Raw genomic sequence first — 15,728 nt, forward strand, 5'->3', positions numbered from 1 at the left:
TGAACCCATCTGCTGATGTAAATGTTTTCTTTTTTCCATTGATAGGAACACTATGATGAGATGAAGGCTGAGGCTCCTGCTTTCCAAGCCTTAGAAGACTTTGGTATAGACCTTCTGAGCAGTGGGCACCAGGCTGGCCCTGAGATAGAAGGGAAGTTGCAGTTTGTGAGAGCTGAGAGAGATGATCTAGAGAGATCTTGGGAGAGGAGAAAGAATATGCTTGATCAATGTCTGGATTTCCAGGTATAGCCAGTTCCTGCCTGCATATCAGTAACTAGGTTTTGTCTATCATTAGTCACAAATACACAATCTGTGTTCACTGTGAGATTTTCTTACAACACTGGTCTTCTGCTGTTTATGAAGATTCAGCTCTTGTTTATCCCCTTTGTGAGTTGGTAATTCCACTTAATCTTATGCCTGATCCTTCTTTCTCAAACTATAGACAAAAGAGCCAAAAAAGAAGGGGAATAAAATTAAAAAGTAGGATGATTATGTACTTGAGTATGTTGAATTATGTATTCCCAGCTGTATTCTGAAAGGAAGAAAAGAAAAAAGAAAGGGAAGAAAGGAGGAAGGAGAGGGAGGGAGAGAGGAAGGAAGGAAGGAAGGAAGGAAGGAAGGAAGGAAGGAAGGAAGGAAAGAAAGAAGGAAAGAAGGAAGAAAGAAAGGAAGGGAAGGGAAGGGAGGAGGGAGAAAAAGAGGGAGAGAAGAAGGAAGGGAGGAGGGAGGGAAGAAGGGAGCTATTAGCTTTTTACCATATGACAGGCATTTTGCTAAATGCTAGGGATTCAAATAAGCTAAAAAGAAAGTTCCTGCCCTTAAGGAGCTTACATTCTACTGGTGAAAGCAATATATGAAAAGGAGCTGAACAGTATCAGGGGTGGAACTGGAAGGGGCTGTTGAAGTTCAGAAACCAGGCATAATGCCAGGAAAGAATGAAAGCCAGCTTATAACATTTTAGACAAATAGAATAAGAACTTCAGTAAGAACTCACCAATGAGAGAAGACCTTACAAATGGATATTCCAGGTTGAGAAGCTACAGTGATGGATGAATTCCCTAAAACAAGGAGGCCTCAAGTACTGAAGGAAGTTCTAGAACTGAGAGAGGAAAGAACGAAAATAGAGAAAGGGAGTGAAAGAAATAAGCTGGAAAGAGCTTTTTGTGAAGTCTGTGAAGGGCTTAAACCACTAGAATGAAAAGTTTGTTTTCTTTGCTGTCAATCCTACTTCTTCATGAAGCACATCAGGGACTCTCATGTTGACTTCTGGTTGTGGTAACTCCAATGTCATTATTGGAGAAAAGATTGTGTTGTAGAAATAGTAACAGATTTTTTTTTTTTTAATCCCAACAGCTATTCCAGGGAGACTGTGATCAAGCAGAGAGCTGGATGATGGCCCGGGAAAGTTCCCTGAGGACAGATGATAAAAGCTCCCTGGATAGTCTGGAGGCCTTGATGAAGAAGCGTGATGATTTGGATAAGGCAATCAGTACCCAGGTATATAGATCAGGATGTCTTTCTGATGTCTTCACCCCCTGGTGCCCTTGGCTATTCCAACATGAAGGCTTAATCTAGAGTAGTAGGACTGGAGAAGCTATGTTGAGACCAGAACATGTTTCCTAAACAAAATGTTTAAAAGCTGGAACTAAGGAAATGCAGAGACAGTCATCTAGAGTCATATTCATGACTGTGAGAAGTAAAATTTTATAGTAGAGAGATGACCAGACATGGAATATCTGTTTTTTGAATCCCAGCCTTTATGATTCATTTACTCAGTCATCTTGTTCAAGTTAATCAAGCTCTCTGGACCTCAGTGTATTTGTAAAATTAGGAGGTTGGATTGACTTATCTCTAAATTCCTTTTAATCTATAAATCCTATGATGATCTTCCCTGAACCTCAATTGCCCATCTGTAAAAGAGGAAACTAGTATTTGCCCTATGTATTTCTCTAATTTGTTATGGGGAAATATTAAAATTATAGTCTATAAATATTAAAGAAGAAGAAAAACATTTTTAAGGGGCCTACTATCTGCCTGACACTAAACTAAGTGCTTTACCAAAATTGTATCATTTGATCTTCGCAATAACCCTAGGAGGTAGTTGGTGTTATGATACCCATTTTACAGAACAAAATGAGACAGGAAGAGATTAAATGACTTGGTCAGAGTCATATAGCAAGGACAGATAGAAAGTGTCCAAAACCAGGTTTAAATTCTCTTCTTAAATCCAGCCCCAGAGCTCTGTCCACTAAAGCACTTTGATACCTCTCATTGAAAACATGGAAATAGACAATATCCATACTCATCTGATATAGGGTATTTAGGTATCTTTTTGCAGCTTGAATTTGGGAGTCAAGTTGTCTCTTGAAGTAAAGGATAATTGTTTCCAGCCTCCCTGGTTAGGTGGATGCTGACCAATTGAGATCCCTATTCAAATTAAAGTTAACCAAGTTATAGTTCAGAATAAGTTTTGTGAATTCTTAAAATAAATTTTCCTTGCATTTCTAGAACATAAAGATGTAAGCAAACCTTTCATTAAGCAGACACATACAAAAATCTATCATTTATTAATATCAGTATGTTTTATATCTGCATGTTATAGGGAGGTATATGTATCTTACATAACATGTTTGTATGATATATCTACACATTACATCTGTATTATATATACATATATCTAACACATACATACATATTTGGGAAATTAGGATGTTCATATATGTCACATATGTATATGTGTATAAAATCTATTATCTAAAAATTTGTTTGGGAAATTAGGGTGAGTGTGATATGAACAAATATATATACATTTATATATATGTATGTATATATCCATATATGAATATCCCAATTTCCCAAACAAATTAATTTTTATATAATTGTTTACTTCATAGAAGAAATCATCCTAGGATTCTAGGATTCCATTCAATCACAAACTCTTCTGGCACATTTTAAATATGATCATAAAAAAAAAAAAAAAAGATTTACATACATCTCTTCAAGAAGGCACACAGGGTACAGATTTATGGATCATTGCTTGTAAATTTTTCATATTATTCAGTACAAATCATGAATGCCAACTGTGTAAGACAGTTATTAAATGGTCTGCAAATGGGAGGAAAAAATGTTTTTTGAAACTCAGACCAAATCCAGATGGAGCAGGAAAAAATAATGAAGAAGAAAGGAAGAAAAATCTCCCCTGTGTGGTGTAGGGTTGTTTTTGTCCTTACCCAATGCATTCTAAAAATGAATGAATTAATGAAAAAACATTAAGTGCTTTCTAGGTGCTATGCCCTGTGTATACAAAAAGAAATACAATAAAAAATGAACAGCTAGAGAGTACCTGCCTTCAAGGAACATACATTCTAATGGAGCATACAATTCTTGTAATAAAGTTAAGCTGGAATTAATGCCAAAGGCCATGTTCTTTTGGCATCATTAACAGAGCAGACAGAAAGAACTTTTTTTTCCCTTTCCCAAAATATAAATAGGCAGAATATACAGGAAACAGGGCTTGGTTAAGTTTCCCACTTAAGATTTGGGGAATAATGTGGAATTTCTGTGCCATATAAATCAATTTCTTCTCAATAACTCTGTAACTAAAGTGCTTGGTCCCCATCTATTGTACCAGATGAAGAAAATTAGCCTTTGAGATATAACATTAAATGACCATAGTTACATGACTATTACCAATCATAGCTGGAATTTGATCCAGGCATTCTAATTCTCAGTTCAATATTCTATCACTTTTTCTTTGAACAGGAAGAAAAAATCAATTCACTGAAAAGTTTTGCAGAGCGGCTCATAGATGGTGACCATTATGCCAAAGAAGAGATTGCTGATCGGCTTCAGAGAGTGCTGGACAGGTCAGGAATCATCAATCATTTCCTTCATGACATATAATTTTTGGTGGCCAGTGGTTTCATTCCCCAAGATTGTTTGCTAGGTGGGCTTAGATGGATAGTGACTCAATTGATATGCATCTATTTTCTTCCAAGTATTATGCTAGAGATAAAAAGACAATTAAAAAAAAAAAAGTCCTGCCCTCCAGAGTTTAGTTTGGGAAAGGAATTAGCCTTTTCATTTTGTTGTTAATCTATAGTAAATCCTGGTACAACTTATTGGCTTAACTGTGAAAGAGTCCAACACTACTCTGCGTGGTAGGACTGTTTTCACCAAATATAAAAACATTTGAAGGGGCAGGGCATATATTGGGAGAACGTTAGCTCAGAGAATAGCAGAAGTATGAATGCAGTCTAGGAAAATGAATGATTTTATTTTTGTTCCTTGAGGGATTCAGAACAATATATGACTGTATGAGAAAAGACCAAAGTGACAGAAGCCTGGGGTGGTTGTGGAGGCAATAAGCTGGAGGAAATTTGTGTGTGTGTGTGTGTGTGTGTGTGTGTGTGTGTGTGTGTGATAATTTAGGCTATATTGGACCTCATGGAGAGGTAAAAAATGTGTATCTCACCTCTCCGTAGATATAGGCATTCTGTGACAAAGCCTTCTCCTAGTTAATGTTTCCATGTTCACCATTTTATATGAAATTTGACTTTAAAGGTAAAAGAAAATTAAAAAAAAAAATCTACTCCTATCCCCCATTTTGCAGAAAAGGAAATTGAGACTCAAAGAGATAAGTGACATAACCAAACAATGTCACAAAGTTAGTAAATAGTCTAACTGCCATGTAATCTTATGCAGAATGAGGCAAAAATGTGAGGAGCCAGGATACAAAGAAAAGCAGAAAAGTGCAAACAAGATAATTAAAGAGAACATAAAGCAGCACTGTGCAATGAATGGGGAAAGTGCTGAATTCTGAATCCAAGGCCCTTTGTTCTAATCTTTGCTCAGAATTTAAAATCTATACGAACTTACCTTTCTGGACTTTAGTTTCTTACAAAATGAAGAGATTGAAATAGGTGAACTATAGCTTTAAACCCTGTACTTATGATCTCCTACGAGGGAAAGATCCCCTCTGGCTAAGGACTTGTACTGGGAAACCTGAGAGGGGACAAGAGCTCCCAAATAATCATAGGGGGATTTTAAATGAGATATGCAAAAAAGATATGCTTGCACTGACAGATGAGAGGGAGAAAGATGTGGGTTCTGGTAATAAACTACTGCTCTCATCTCTGTCATTTTCATTATCAGGAAGCCTTTAATAAATGCCAATTCACATATGATACTTGTCTGCATATGAGACCTTTCACAAATAATCAAGCTGTAAATAGTCAAAACTTTATTAAATGCTTACTATGTGCCAGGCACCGTAATAGGTACTGAAGCATTGTGTATTGGTCAAACTAATATTTGTACAGAATGAACTTCATAGTTATAGCCTCTTTGTTTGCTGGGGTTTATTGGGAGTTTCATGTTTTTAATCACTTATAGAATTATAGAATATTTATTGTTGGAACAAAGCTATAAAGATCATTTAGATCCAATATCAGTATCTTCACTTAGAATACAGTCAATAAATGTTTGTCAAATTAATAAATAGGTTAGTAAATAGTTGTTTGAAGGAATTGTTATAGTCTAACTTCCCATATAATTTGGGATTTCCTTTTATAACACCTCTTTCAAATACTAATCTAGCCTCTGTAATTAACAATTGTATAAAATGCATCCAGGATGACTATTAATTCCATAACTCAATACAAGTAAATTTAATATTGCAGGACTAAGAGCACTTTAGAGTGAAGCATGAGTACTATTGGGTTGAATTATTATTCTGGAAAAAGAGAAGATGATAGTAAAAAGACTATGGCTTTTTCATAATAGTCTAGTAGAACTTTTTATTAAAGCCAATATAACAGATACACAAGGAATATCTTTTAAGAAAGCAGTCTCTCTTCCTTCTACATCCTGAAAGTATCATATATTATCTAGGAACAATGACTAGCTCCTATTAGGATTAGTCTTATAGGTATGCTAATTTAAATTTCCAGATAAAAGATATAGAGTTTTATTAACTTAGAAACAAGGCAGAAGAAGTGAAGGCTTAAGGGAACCGAATAAAGGGAAATGTTATTTCTCATCTTACCTGAAATGGGGCCCAATTTCTGAGATGAAGGTAGTCAAGTCAAAAGAGGGAAGATACTAGTCATCTCTCCCAAGAGAGGTAACCAGGGAACACTGCTTTCCTGTGATTAATATGGAGAAGATTCCTAGAAGAGGTAGGTATCAGGGAAGAATTTGAGTAATACTAGCTAGCATTTATATAGCATTTTAAAGTTTGCAAACAGCTTCATAAATGTTATTTTATTTGATCCTCACAATAACCCTGCAATATTGGGGCTATTATTTTTATTTTGCAAATAAGGAAACTGAGAACATGAAATTTAAGCAATTCATGATCTAAAGTGTCATAGACAATACTCAGACTCAGGATTGACCTAACTCAGTCACTGTGTGTATTAGACATACATCTAATCAGTCTAGCTGAGAGATTGCTTTGAGAAGGGAGGTCAAGGAGTTGATCCTCAAAATATGCTCAATATGAGAATAAAGAACCAAAAGAAAGGGGAGGGAGGGAGGGAGACAATTTGAAATCAAAATCTTGTAAAAATAAATGCTAAAATGTTTCTTGACATAAAATTAGTGAAAAAAATAATACACTATTAAAACAAAATTTTAAAAGAATGAAAAGTCTTCAAATAGATCTGTCTGAGAGGAGCAGAAAGGCCAAGTTGGAATATAAATAGAAGTAAAAGTGAGAGGGAAACCAGAGTCAACTAGGGAAGAATTCTGAGGTAAAAGAATGGTCTTGGCCTCCTTCATTAGGTGGAATGCTCTCAAAGGACAGATGATGGCAGAGAGAGCCAAGCTGGATGATTATGCAGACCTAAAACAGTTCTACCGTGACATTGAAGATCTTGAAGACTGGATCAGTGAGATGCTGCCCACAGCTTGTGATGAATCCTACAAAGATCCCACTAATATCCAGGTTGTTTCTTGGTGGTTTGTTAAATTTCTGATCCATATCCTGAATATGGTAGATTAATATTTACTAGTCATTCAACCATCCTTAAATATTCAACAACTTAGGAAAGGATAAGGGGATGAAGACTGGAAGATCCTGAGGAAGAGACACTAGCCTTGTCCTCTAGAATTAATTAATTTAATTAATGAAGGGTTTTGATATCCAAGAGAGGCCACCAACGCCTAGAAAATTTTCTACTTAGATGATTTACGTAGGAGGCCTTTCCCAGTGAATGTGTAAAATCCTTTTTATCCTGATTTTCCAAGTAGGTTGGTAATACTGTTGCTTCTATCTTTTTTCCAGAGAAAATACTTGAAGCATCAGACATTTGAAAATGAAGTCTATGGCCGGACTGACGAAGTTGAAGGTGTCATCAGCCTGGGGAACTCCCTTATTGAACGGGAAGCATGTGATGGCCAAGAAGAAGATGTGAAGGTATATGAATAATTCCCTCAGGTTATGGCAGTGTGCTGGATATGGGGGATCTATCTATTCTAAGAAGATAGATGGTCTAAAACTCCTTATCCTTCCCTATTTCTAGGAAAAGGATGATTTAGTTAACATTCCTATTAGAAGACCTGTCTATTGTGTATAGGAGGCCTGAAGTTTTGAGGCTTTTTCATTCTGAGATCACACACCTTTTGTTCCTTTTCCCACAACAATATTTGGGGCTTCTATAATATCCTTGAGCTCACATTTGTATACCTCTCTAATAGCTGGAAAATTAAACTGCTATTACAACTATCTGTGCTCAGCATTCTCGATGTCCACGTGACCAGTTCAGAAGTCCTTTCTCCTAGGACCCTCTTCTATTCCCTGTTCAATCTGACTCCTAGTGTTAGAACCACTATTTTAGAATGAAATAAGAGTATCTCTCTCCTACCCAATTCCTTTCTCTACTCCCATCGTTCCCTCAAATTCTCTCAAATTCTCCACATATCACCAAGGACCCAATTCAGATGTGTGTGTGTGTGTATGCATGTGTGTGTATACATACATATACATATACATAAACAATACATATATATGAGTATATATATCCATCTATTTATATTTGTGGCAGGAACATCTATCTGGGCTGAATGAACACTGGAACTTTCTCTTGGAGAAAACCAAAGACAAAGGACAGAAGTTGAACGAAGCAAGCCGGCAACAGAGATTCAACACTGGCATCCGTGACTTTGAGTTCTGGCTTTCTGAGGTAATAGGTCTAGAGGCAGAAGATAGAGAGAAGGATGATGGGGGTAGGAGATAGCCTAAGTAGGTCAATGGGGAGAGGTTGGAGTTTTGTAATGAGGCAGTATTGGGAACTTCCCAAGAATCAGGAGATTGAGATAGGAATTGGGCACCCATTATAATTATGAGTTTTGACAATGATGATTGCTTGATGTGTGCAATAGACAGTCAAAAAGAAAAATGAAGCAGACTGATGATCCTCCTCATTCAGAAAATGGTGTTGAAAACCCCTTTACTTCTACTTTCATTTTGGTATTAATGATGATACAAGAAAGCAGGAAGATAATTCAGAGTATGAAAGAGGCCAGATCATACCTTTTTGTAATTCTTCATGATTTCCTTGGATTTTCCCAGGGTCCTCTTGAGAGACTAAAAACTTTCTCTTAGAAAAAGATCATAAGTCCTTTTTCTTTTTTTTTTTTTTTCATTATAATGATGATTCTTTGATTGAGAAGATAGTGCCAGGGTAGACATAAGGCCATAGATTCTTTGTTAAGATGGAAGGTCAGAAGATGGTCACCCTCATTTGAATAGTGATCTTTAACCAAATATCTTGGTCTCTTTGTTTTGCTCTCTCTCTTTTTTCTCTATCTATCCCTTTTTCTCTCCCCTTATCTGTTTATTTGTTTGTTTGTTTATTTAAGGCAGAGACCTTGCTGGCAATGAAAGACCAAGCCAGGGACTTGGCTTCAGCAGCCAACTTACTTAAGAAGCATCAACTGCTGGAAACAGAGATGTCAGCTCGTGAGGTAAGTGACAGCTGAAACTCCTTTTCCTTACCCAGAATGGAGATGTTTTTGACTTTTTTCCTGATCAAGCAGTATTATAGAAAGTCACTTAACTCCACCAATGAGCAAGCTGTTTTTCTGGTCCTAAACCTTAAGTGCAAAACTGTTGTAAAGTAGAAAGGGCCTTGAATTTGGAATATTTTTTTTTTAAATCCTGGCTTCACTAGGAAACACTTCACATTACTATTGGGTGATAATAGGTGAAGTGTGGACCATTACTGGTTGTATGCTGGTGATCAAGATGCTAGTTATAAGTGAAAGGAGCCTTAAAGACTACTGAGTCCAAATTCCTTATTTTGCAGATGAGGAAACTGAGGCACAGAGTGGTTTTAGAAGTGAATTGCCCAGGATCATAGAACTAGAAAGTGTCCAAAGAAGGATGGACTCAATTTTTCCTAATTCTAAGTCATGTACATTCCATCTCTCTAATCTTTACTTATTCCACTTGTAAGGTGAAGAATAATATTCTTCATACACTGTCTCTTAAAAGGCAATGTAAATATCTGATTAGTACAATTCTGAAACCCTGTCATTTTTGAACTGCAACAGGGAGCGTGCAGGGTAGCATGAGGACAAATTTATCTAAGTTATAAGACTGTAATAATTGTGACTATAATTCCAATATACAATATAACTGTATTATATTATATTGTACAATTGTTGCAGTAACAATTGTTACCATATAATACAATTATAATTGTTACTATAATTATGATTCACACTTTAAGTCCATTAAGATGTGAAGTTGCTTTCCTCTGAACAATCCTGTGAGATATGCAGTAGAAGTAATTACATTTATTATTAGAAGAGCTAGATGGTAGAATGGATAGTGTTCTGGATCTCAAGACAAGAATACCTCCTGGAGAACAGAAACCATTTTTTTTTTTTCACCTTCCTTAGTATTTGGTATGTGGTAGGTGCTTAATAAATGTTTGTTGACTAATTGACATAACCTCTTTGTGGCTCAGTTTTCTCATATGTTAAATGGAAACAAGAGTATCTAACTCTCAGTGTTGCATGTGGATCAAATAAGATAATATGTAAAGTATTTCGTTATTCTTAAAAGTTCTATATAAATGCTATAAACGCTATTGCATCAATTTTACCTATGTGAAAATTGTGGCTCTGAGGGGTTAAATAATGTATATAAAATCAAGTGTTAGTTTCTTTTTGTTAGAAGTAGAGGCCATTTCTGTCCAGTAGGGCTATTAAATCTGCAGGAGGTCAGAGGTGCTGGAATTGATTGTAGTTCATGTAATTTAAATATTTATACCCTAGAAAATACCCCAGAATTATTTTTTGTTAGTTATTTAGACTTTTTTAAAAATTGATTTTAATTTATGGAATAAAACAAGCATTTCTAAAACAATACAACAAAAAAAGATGATTGCATATGAAATTGAAAATCTGCTACATACCACTTGCTATCCCCTTCAAAATATATTACAAAATTATTATGCATATTCTTTAGGACTCGACTTCAAAGACACCATTAGTGTGTATGATTTGCAAGAATTGTTGTTTACTATAAGCTGAGGATTTTGCTGATTTTGATGGAGGACTACACAAAAGATAGTAAATATGGTACATTCTCTCATCTCTGGGAAATTATAAACTAGTTGAAAGAGAGAGGACATAGGAAAAAAATAGATACAAGTAAAGATGGCATATACTTGAGTGGAAAATTGTATGGTGCATTTCAGTCTTGTAATTATATTTTCTTCTCCTTGATTCTTTTTCTTCAGCTTGAACAGAAGAGGTTATTACATATGTGTGTGTATATGCATATGTGCATATATGTGTATGTACAATTTTTATATTATATATATGTGTATATATATATACAGAATATATATATTTTAACAGGATATATATATGTTTACAGAAGACATATATATATATATATATATATATATATGTCTTTATGGAACAAAGCTGACACAAGGGACACTGGGAACATAGGAGACCCATGCCTCTGCTCATGTGGAGCCCACTCTGGGTTTACAGGACTTTCTTAAGGACTTGAATGAGTTGGCTACTCACCTGATTGACAGTGGAGCTTTCAATGCTGATGAAATCAAGGAGAAACTGGAGAGTGTTAATAACCGATTCCTGAATGTTCAAAATCTGGCTGCTGCACATCACAAAAAGCTCAAGGAGGCCCATGCCCTTTTCCAGTTCTTCCAAGACCTGGATGATGAAGAATCCTGGATCAAGTATGTTCTGACATTTTTTGGCTTCCAGAGAGGACTGTGGGTCCACTCCCCCAAGTGTCTATCCTCTAATCTAGGAGTTCTTGAGCTTTTGTGTGTGTGTGTGTATACATGCGAGCACATGCCATGGGACCCTCTGGCAATCTGTTAAATCAAACATACATACACATGTACAAATATATACACATATATACCTATACATGTACATAATCTATATTCTGCTTATCTTCACACACACACACACACACACACACACACACACACACATACACACACACACACACATACACACATATAGTGTATAATATATAATAATGCATGGGATGAACTACTAGAGCCCCTTTATCCAAACTGACTACTCAGAGGTATCTCCAGATATAAACAAAAAACTTTTATTTGGTTCTTGCAAGAAGCTAGCCACCACAGTTACTAGGCAGTCTAGTAAGATGTGGCCCAATGCAGAAGCAGAAACTGGATTATACAGCCAAAAACCACAATTCCTCCCTTATTCTGTTGACTTTTAAATTCATTGGTTGAACTGAATTCTTTAGGACCATGGAAGGGGGCTGTTGGCCAATGTACAACAATGTCTTCTTTTTTGGCAGAATAATCTGAAACTTAGGCTAGAGTCTGATCTATTTTACTCTACAGTGTCTGAAAAATCTTCACTTGTCCCATTCAATAACATGAGCATATGTACATTTGTGAATATATGTTATACATTGTATCATTATAGTTATATACATAACATGTATTATGTACACATATCTTGGAATTTACTGGCTTGAGTTGTTTTTTAAGGAACAGACTTAAACCAAAAATAATCTGATTCTAATTGGCCACCAATTGATCCCAAGCCAAGCCCTATTTGTCATTGTTTGGGTCCTGATTGACTCAGATTGAATGCAAATAGCAATCACTTCTGCTTTGGCCAGAGACCATGAGGGTCTTCCTCTCCCAGATTCATTCTTTCATTTATTCATTTATTTAGATTTTGTGGACTAGGCTAAATAGGAGATTCTTTGTCTCAAATGCAATCTAATTTTAATCACTGTATGGGTATACCTCAGTCAAACTAAATCCTGTTGAAGACCTTATCTTAAAAAGGTCTGTCATTTCATCTAGGGCCATCTCCAGTTCTCCTGATCTATGACTGGCCACTGGATCCAGATGGCTCTGGAGGGGAAAGTGAGACAGGTGACTTTGCACTGTCCTCCCTCACTTAAGTCCAACTCACTTCCATGTCATGGCATCATCTCCCTGATTTCATGGTCCTCTTTGAGAAGTAAGGACAAACATACATGTATCTAAACAGATGTATGCAAATATGCAATATATGAAAATTCAGCCTTTCTTATATATGTATATAAAATATATGTATTCGTATGTATGCACATATAAACATCCAAATTCACATATATATCTATAGATATATGTGTGTATATTTCAGTTGTTTTGATATATCTGATACTTTGTGATCCCGTTTAGAGTTTTCTTGGCAAAGATACTGGAATGCTTTATCATTTCCTTCTCCAATTCATTTTATAGATTTGGAACTGAGGTAAACAGGGCACAGGGTTAAGTGACTTGCCCAGGATTACACAGTTAGTTTCTGAGACTATATTTAACCTCAGAAAGAGAAGCCTTCCTCATACCAAGTCCAGCCCTCTATCTACTATGTCATCTAATTGTCATAGATAGATTACATATGTGTGTATGTGTGTGTATATATATATATACACACATACATATATGCATATGTGTGTATATGTGGGTATGTATGTGATGTGGTTTGAGCACCAACATGGAAGTAGGTGATATAAACACCAGATGATGGTAAGCACCAAAAGTTAGGGTTTGGTCATGTGAAGAATTCATAATGGCTATTCTCTTTGGCAAAAGGTAGATTTATTTAAGGGGATAGGTTATAGATAAAAATGAAGAAATATAATACATAACAGGAATGATAAATACGAAAAAGAGTTGGGAGAGTATAAGAAAAACAAGTTCTTCAGTGGAATTCACACTTATTCAGTGGAAAGGAAACACCCCATGAAGTTGGGGTATGTCCTTAGCTAGCTGTGGTGTTTTTCTTCTTTAAAATATAAAGGTTCTCTCCGGGAGTAGGTTTCTTGGGGAGGTTTTCTGGAAGCAGCTTTAGTTTCAGTTAAAAGTAATAATCATCCAAATGCAGCCAGGTGATAAAAGTTCTGATCTTTTATTGTCTCCAATATAGCCAGGTTAGTTTTCTTTGAGGCCTCTCTCTCAACTTGGTTCTAAGAGCTCTTACAGCTTTGTCCTTTGCTTCTGCCTCTGCTTCCTTCAGCCTTCAGCCAGCACAAAGGTGGAAGAGCAAATGAATCTTTCTTGCCTCTGAGAGAGGGGTTCTGGCTGAACTCACTTGATGCTCCCCTCTCAATCTAATTCAGCTGAACTCCCTTGACTGGCTCACTGAAGCTTTATTTATGCTCCTTCTCCAAGAGAGTGGGATTATGGGTTTCCTCCTAGAGTCCTCTATGGCCCTAAGAGCTTCTTGCTTATATGAGCTCTCTAAAGGTGTGAACACAAGCATTGTTTTTATCAATTCTACTTAGTACCTTGTCTTCTGGCCCATAATATCTCCTTGTAAGATCAGATCAATCATACTGAACCATGCTAAATTAGATAATTATGGTCTCTTCAACTAATGACTTAACAGTTTGTAAAGATTCCAACAGCTAGCAGGGTAAATTCTGAAAAGGACTTAGCACCCTAAAAGAATTAGCTATAAGGAGGAAAAGTGGAGTTGGGAAGCATAGTAGAGTTAGGAGAGATACCACATGGCATAGGAGAAGGGGAAAGGGAAAGCCACCATGAGGCACAGTGCCATGGTGGACTGACCCAAAGGAAGCCAGCAGCCATAGGTAGATTTTATAGGGAAAATTAAGCCTCAGGCATATGAGTTGGATTTCTGACATGGCTTGGCAACATGAAACTCCTCAAGTCCGCTACAAAGAATGGGTCTCAGGGATTTGACAGAACTTAGATTTCAGACTGGACAACTTACAAGGATGTGACCATGGAGCTAAACTGATTTCTATCAATGTCTTTTCCCTGCATGTCTCAGGGATCAATTCTTTACTTTCTCTCTGTCCAACACACCATTTGAGACTTTATCATGTGTTTATGTATATGTGTATGTAAACACACACACACACACACACACACACACTCACACATGCATGATTTCAGTTAGAGGTAACTGAAAGTAAAGATGAATTTTTTTTCTCCTCTCACCTAAGTTCTCACATTCAAGGTTAATAATAAGTTTCAAATCTCTATCACTGATTGCCACATTAAGGTATCTTGTAAGAAGAAACTCTCTCTTTTCTAGATGGCATCTCTTACTCAAGGTCACTTAATTTACATATTATAACTCAAGCCAATCTATTTTCCCTTCATGTCTCTCTCTGTTCACTCTCTTTTCCCTTTCCCTCCTGTCTTCCCCCCTCCTCTCTTCCTTTCTCCACCCAACCTCCAAACCCTCACAAATCCTTATTAAAAAAAAAAAAATTGTCAGAATTTCCAGGCTGTTTAGAAAAGAAGTGACAGGTATTCTTGTCCTTGGAAGAAGAAGGAAAGCATAAATGGGCAAGAAAAAAAAGGTTAATAGGAAAGGTGATTAGCAAAGCTTTGAACACCCTAGGGGGGCAGTGGGCAAATTAGTAAATGGAATAAAACTGTTGACAGAAGTCTGAAAAGGTCATCATCAGAAGTTGCTCCAACTGACAGCAAACAACTGTTTGGATACTTGTAACCTAAATGTCCATTGGCTCCCAGAACTTTCCCCTCACTTCTTCCCTTTGAGAGTCAAGGTTCTGCTATAACATGAAATGTTTCCATATTGTGTCCCCAGGGAAAAGCTGCTACGAGTGAGCTCCAAGGACTATGGAAGGGACCTTCCTGGTGTGCAGAACCTACAAAGAAAACATAAACGTCTGGAGGGGGAGTTGGATGCCCATGAACCAGCCATTCAGGTAGTGTTCAAACAGGGGTGTTCAGGTAAATGCTTAACTTTGAGTTCTCTGGGATGAAAATGACATAGTATGACAAAAGTATGCATGATATACTTTTAAATTTAGGCTGCATTATTAACATTTTCTCCATCACTTTCTTAAGGCTAGACAATCAACAGTACACTAAATCTATACCTGATTTATAGTAGTTGCCCTTTTCTAAAGTTAAGATGTTCACACTGAAAATATAACAATTGAATATCTTGAGCTGGCTTCAAAACATTCCTGGGAAAATTGTCTTTCTGGAACCACTATCTTATTTAATTATTGATATCTTGACCTTAACAAAAATGTATTTGCTATATTTAGAATAGAGCTGAAAAGAAAACTGCCTGTACATAACTATAGTGGGAAGGAAGTGGCTCTTTGCTCTACTTTGCTCTTCATTAAGATATTAATGAATGATTTAAAAAATACCTACAACATCTGGTTAATGTAGATGTCATTGATG

At 36.4% G+C, this 15,728-nt stretch overlaps 1 protein-coding gene across 1 annotated transcript in view; it reads left to right on the plus strand.

Moving 5' to 3' along the window:
- SPTA1 (spectrin alpha, erythrocytic 1) overlaps positions 1–15,728 on the plus strand; it is a 109,889-nt gene that overhangs the window by 53,195 nt on the left and 40,966 nt on the right. The window contains exons 29-37 of the mRNA XM_051993709.1: positions 46–243; positions 1,354–1,497; positions 3,763–3,866; positions 6,787–6,949; positions 7,289–7,420; positions 8,049–8,186; positions 8,866–8,970; positions 11,017–11,225; positions 15,118–15,238. Coding sequence (XP_051849669.1) covers positions 46–243; positions 1,354–1,497; positions 3,763–3,866; positions 6,787–6,949; positions 7,289–7,420; positions 8,049–8,186; positions 8,866–8,970; positions 11,017–11,225; positions 15,118–15,238 — 1,314 coding nt within the window. The remainder of the gene's footprint in view (positions 1–45; positions 244–1,353; positions 1,498–3,762; positions 3,867–6,786; positions 6,950–7,288; positions 7,421–8,048; positions 8,187–8,865; positions 8,971–11,016; positions 11,226–15,117; positions 15,239–15,728) is intronic.

The sequence above is a fragment of the Antechinus flavipes genome, chromosome 4 (genome assembly GCF_016432865.1).
Source record: "Antechinus flavipes isolate AdamAnt ecotype Samford, QLD, Australia chromosome 4, AdamAnt_v2, whole genome shotgun sequence".
NCBI classification, from domain to species: domain Eukaryota; kingdom Metazoa; phylum Chordata; class Mammalia; order Dasyuromorphia; family Dasyuridae; genus Antechinus; species Antechinus flavipes.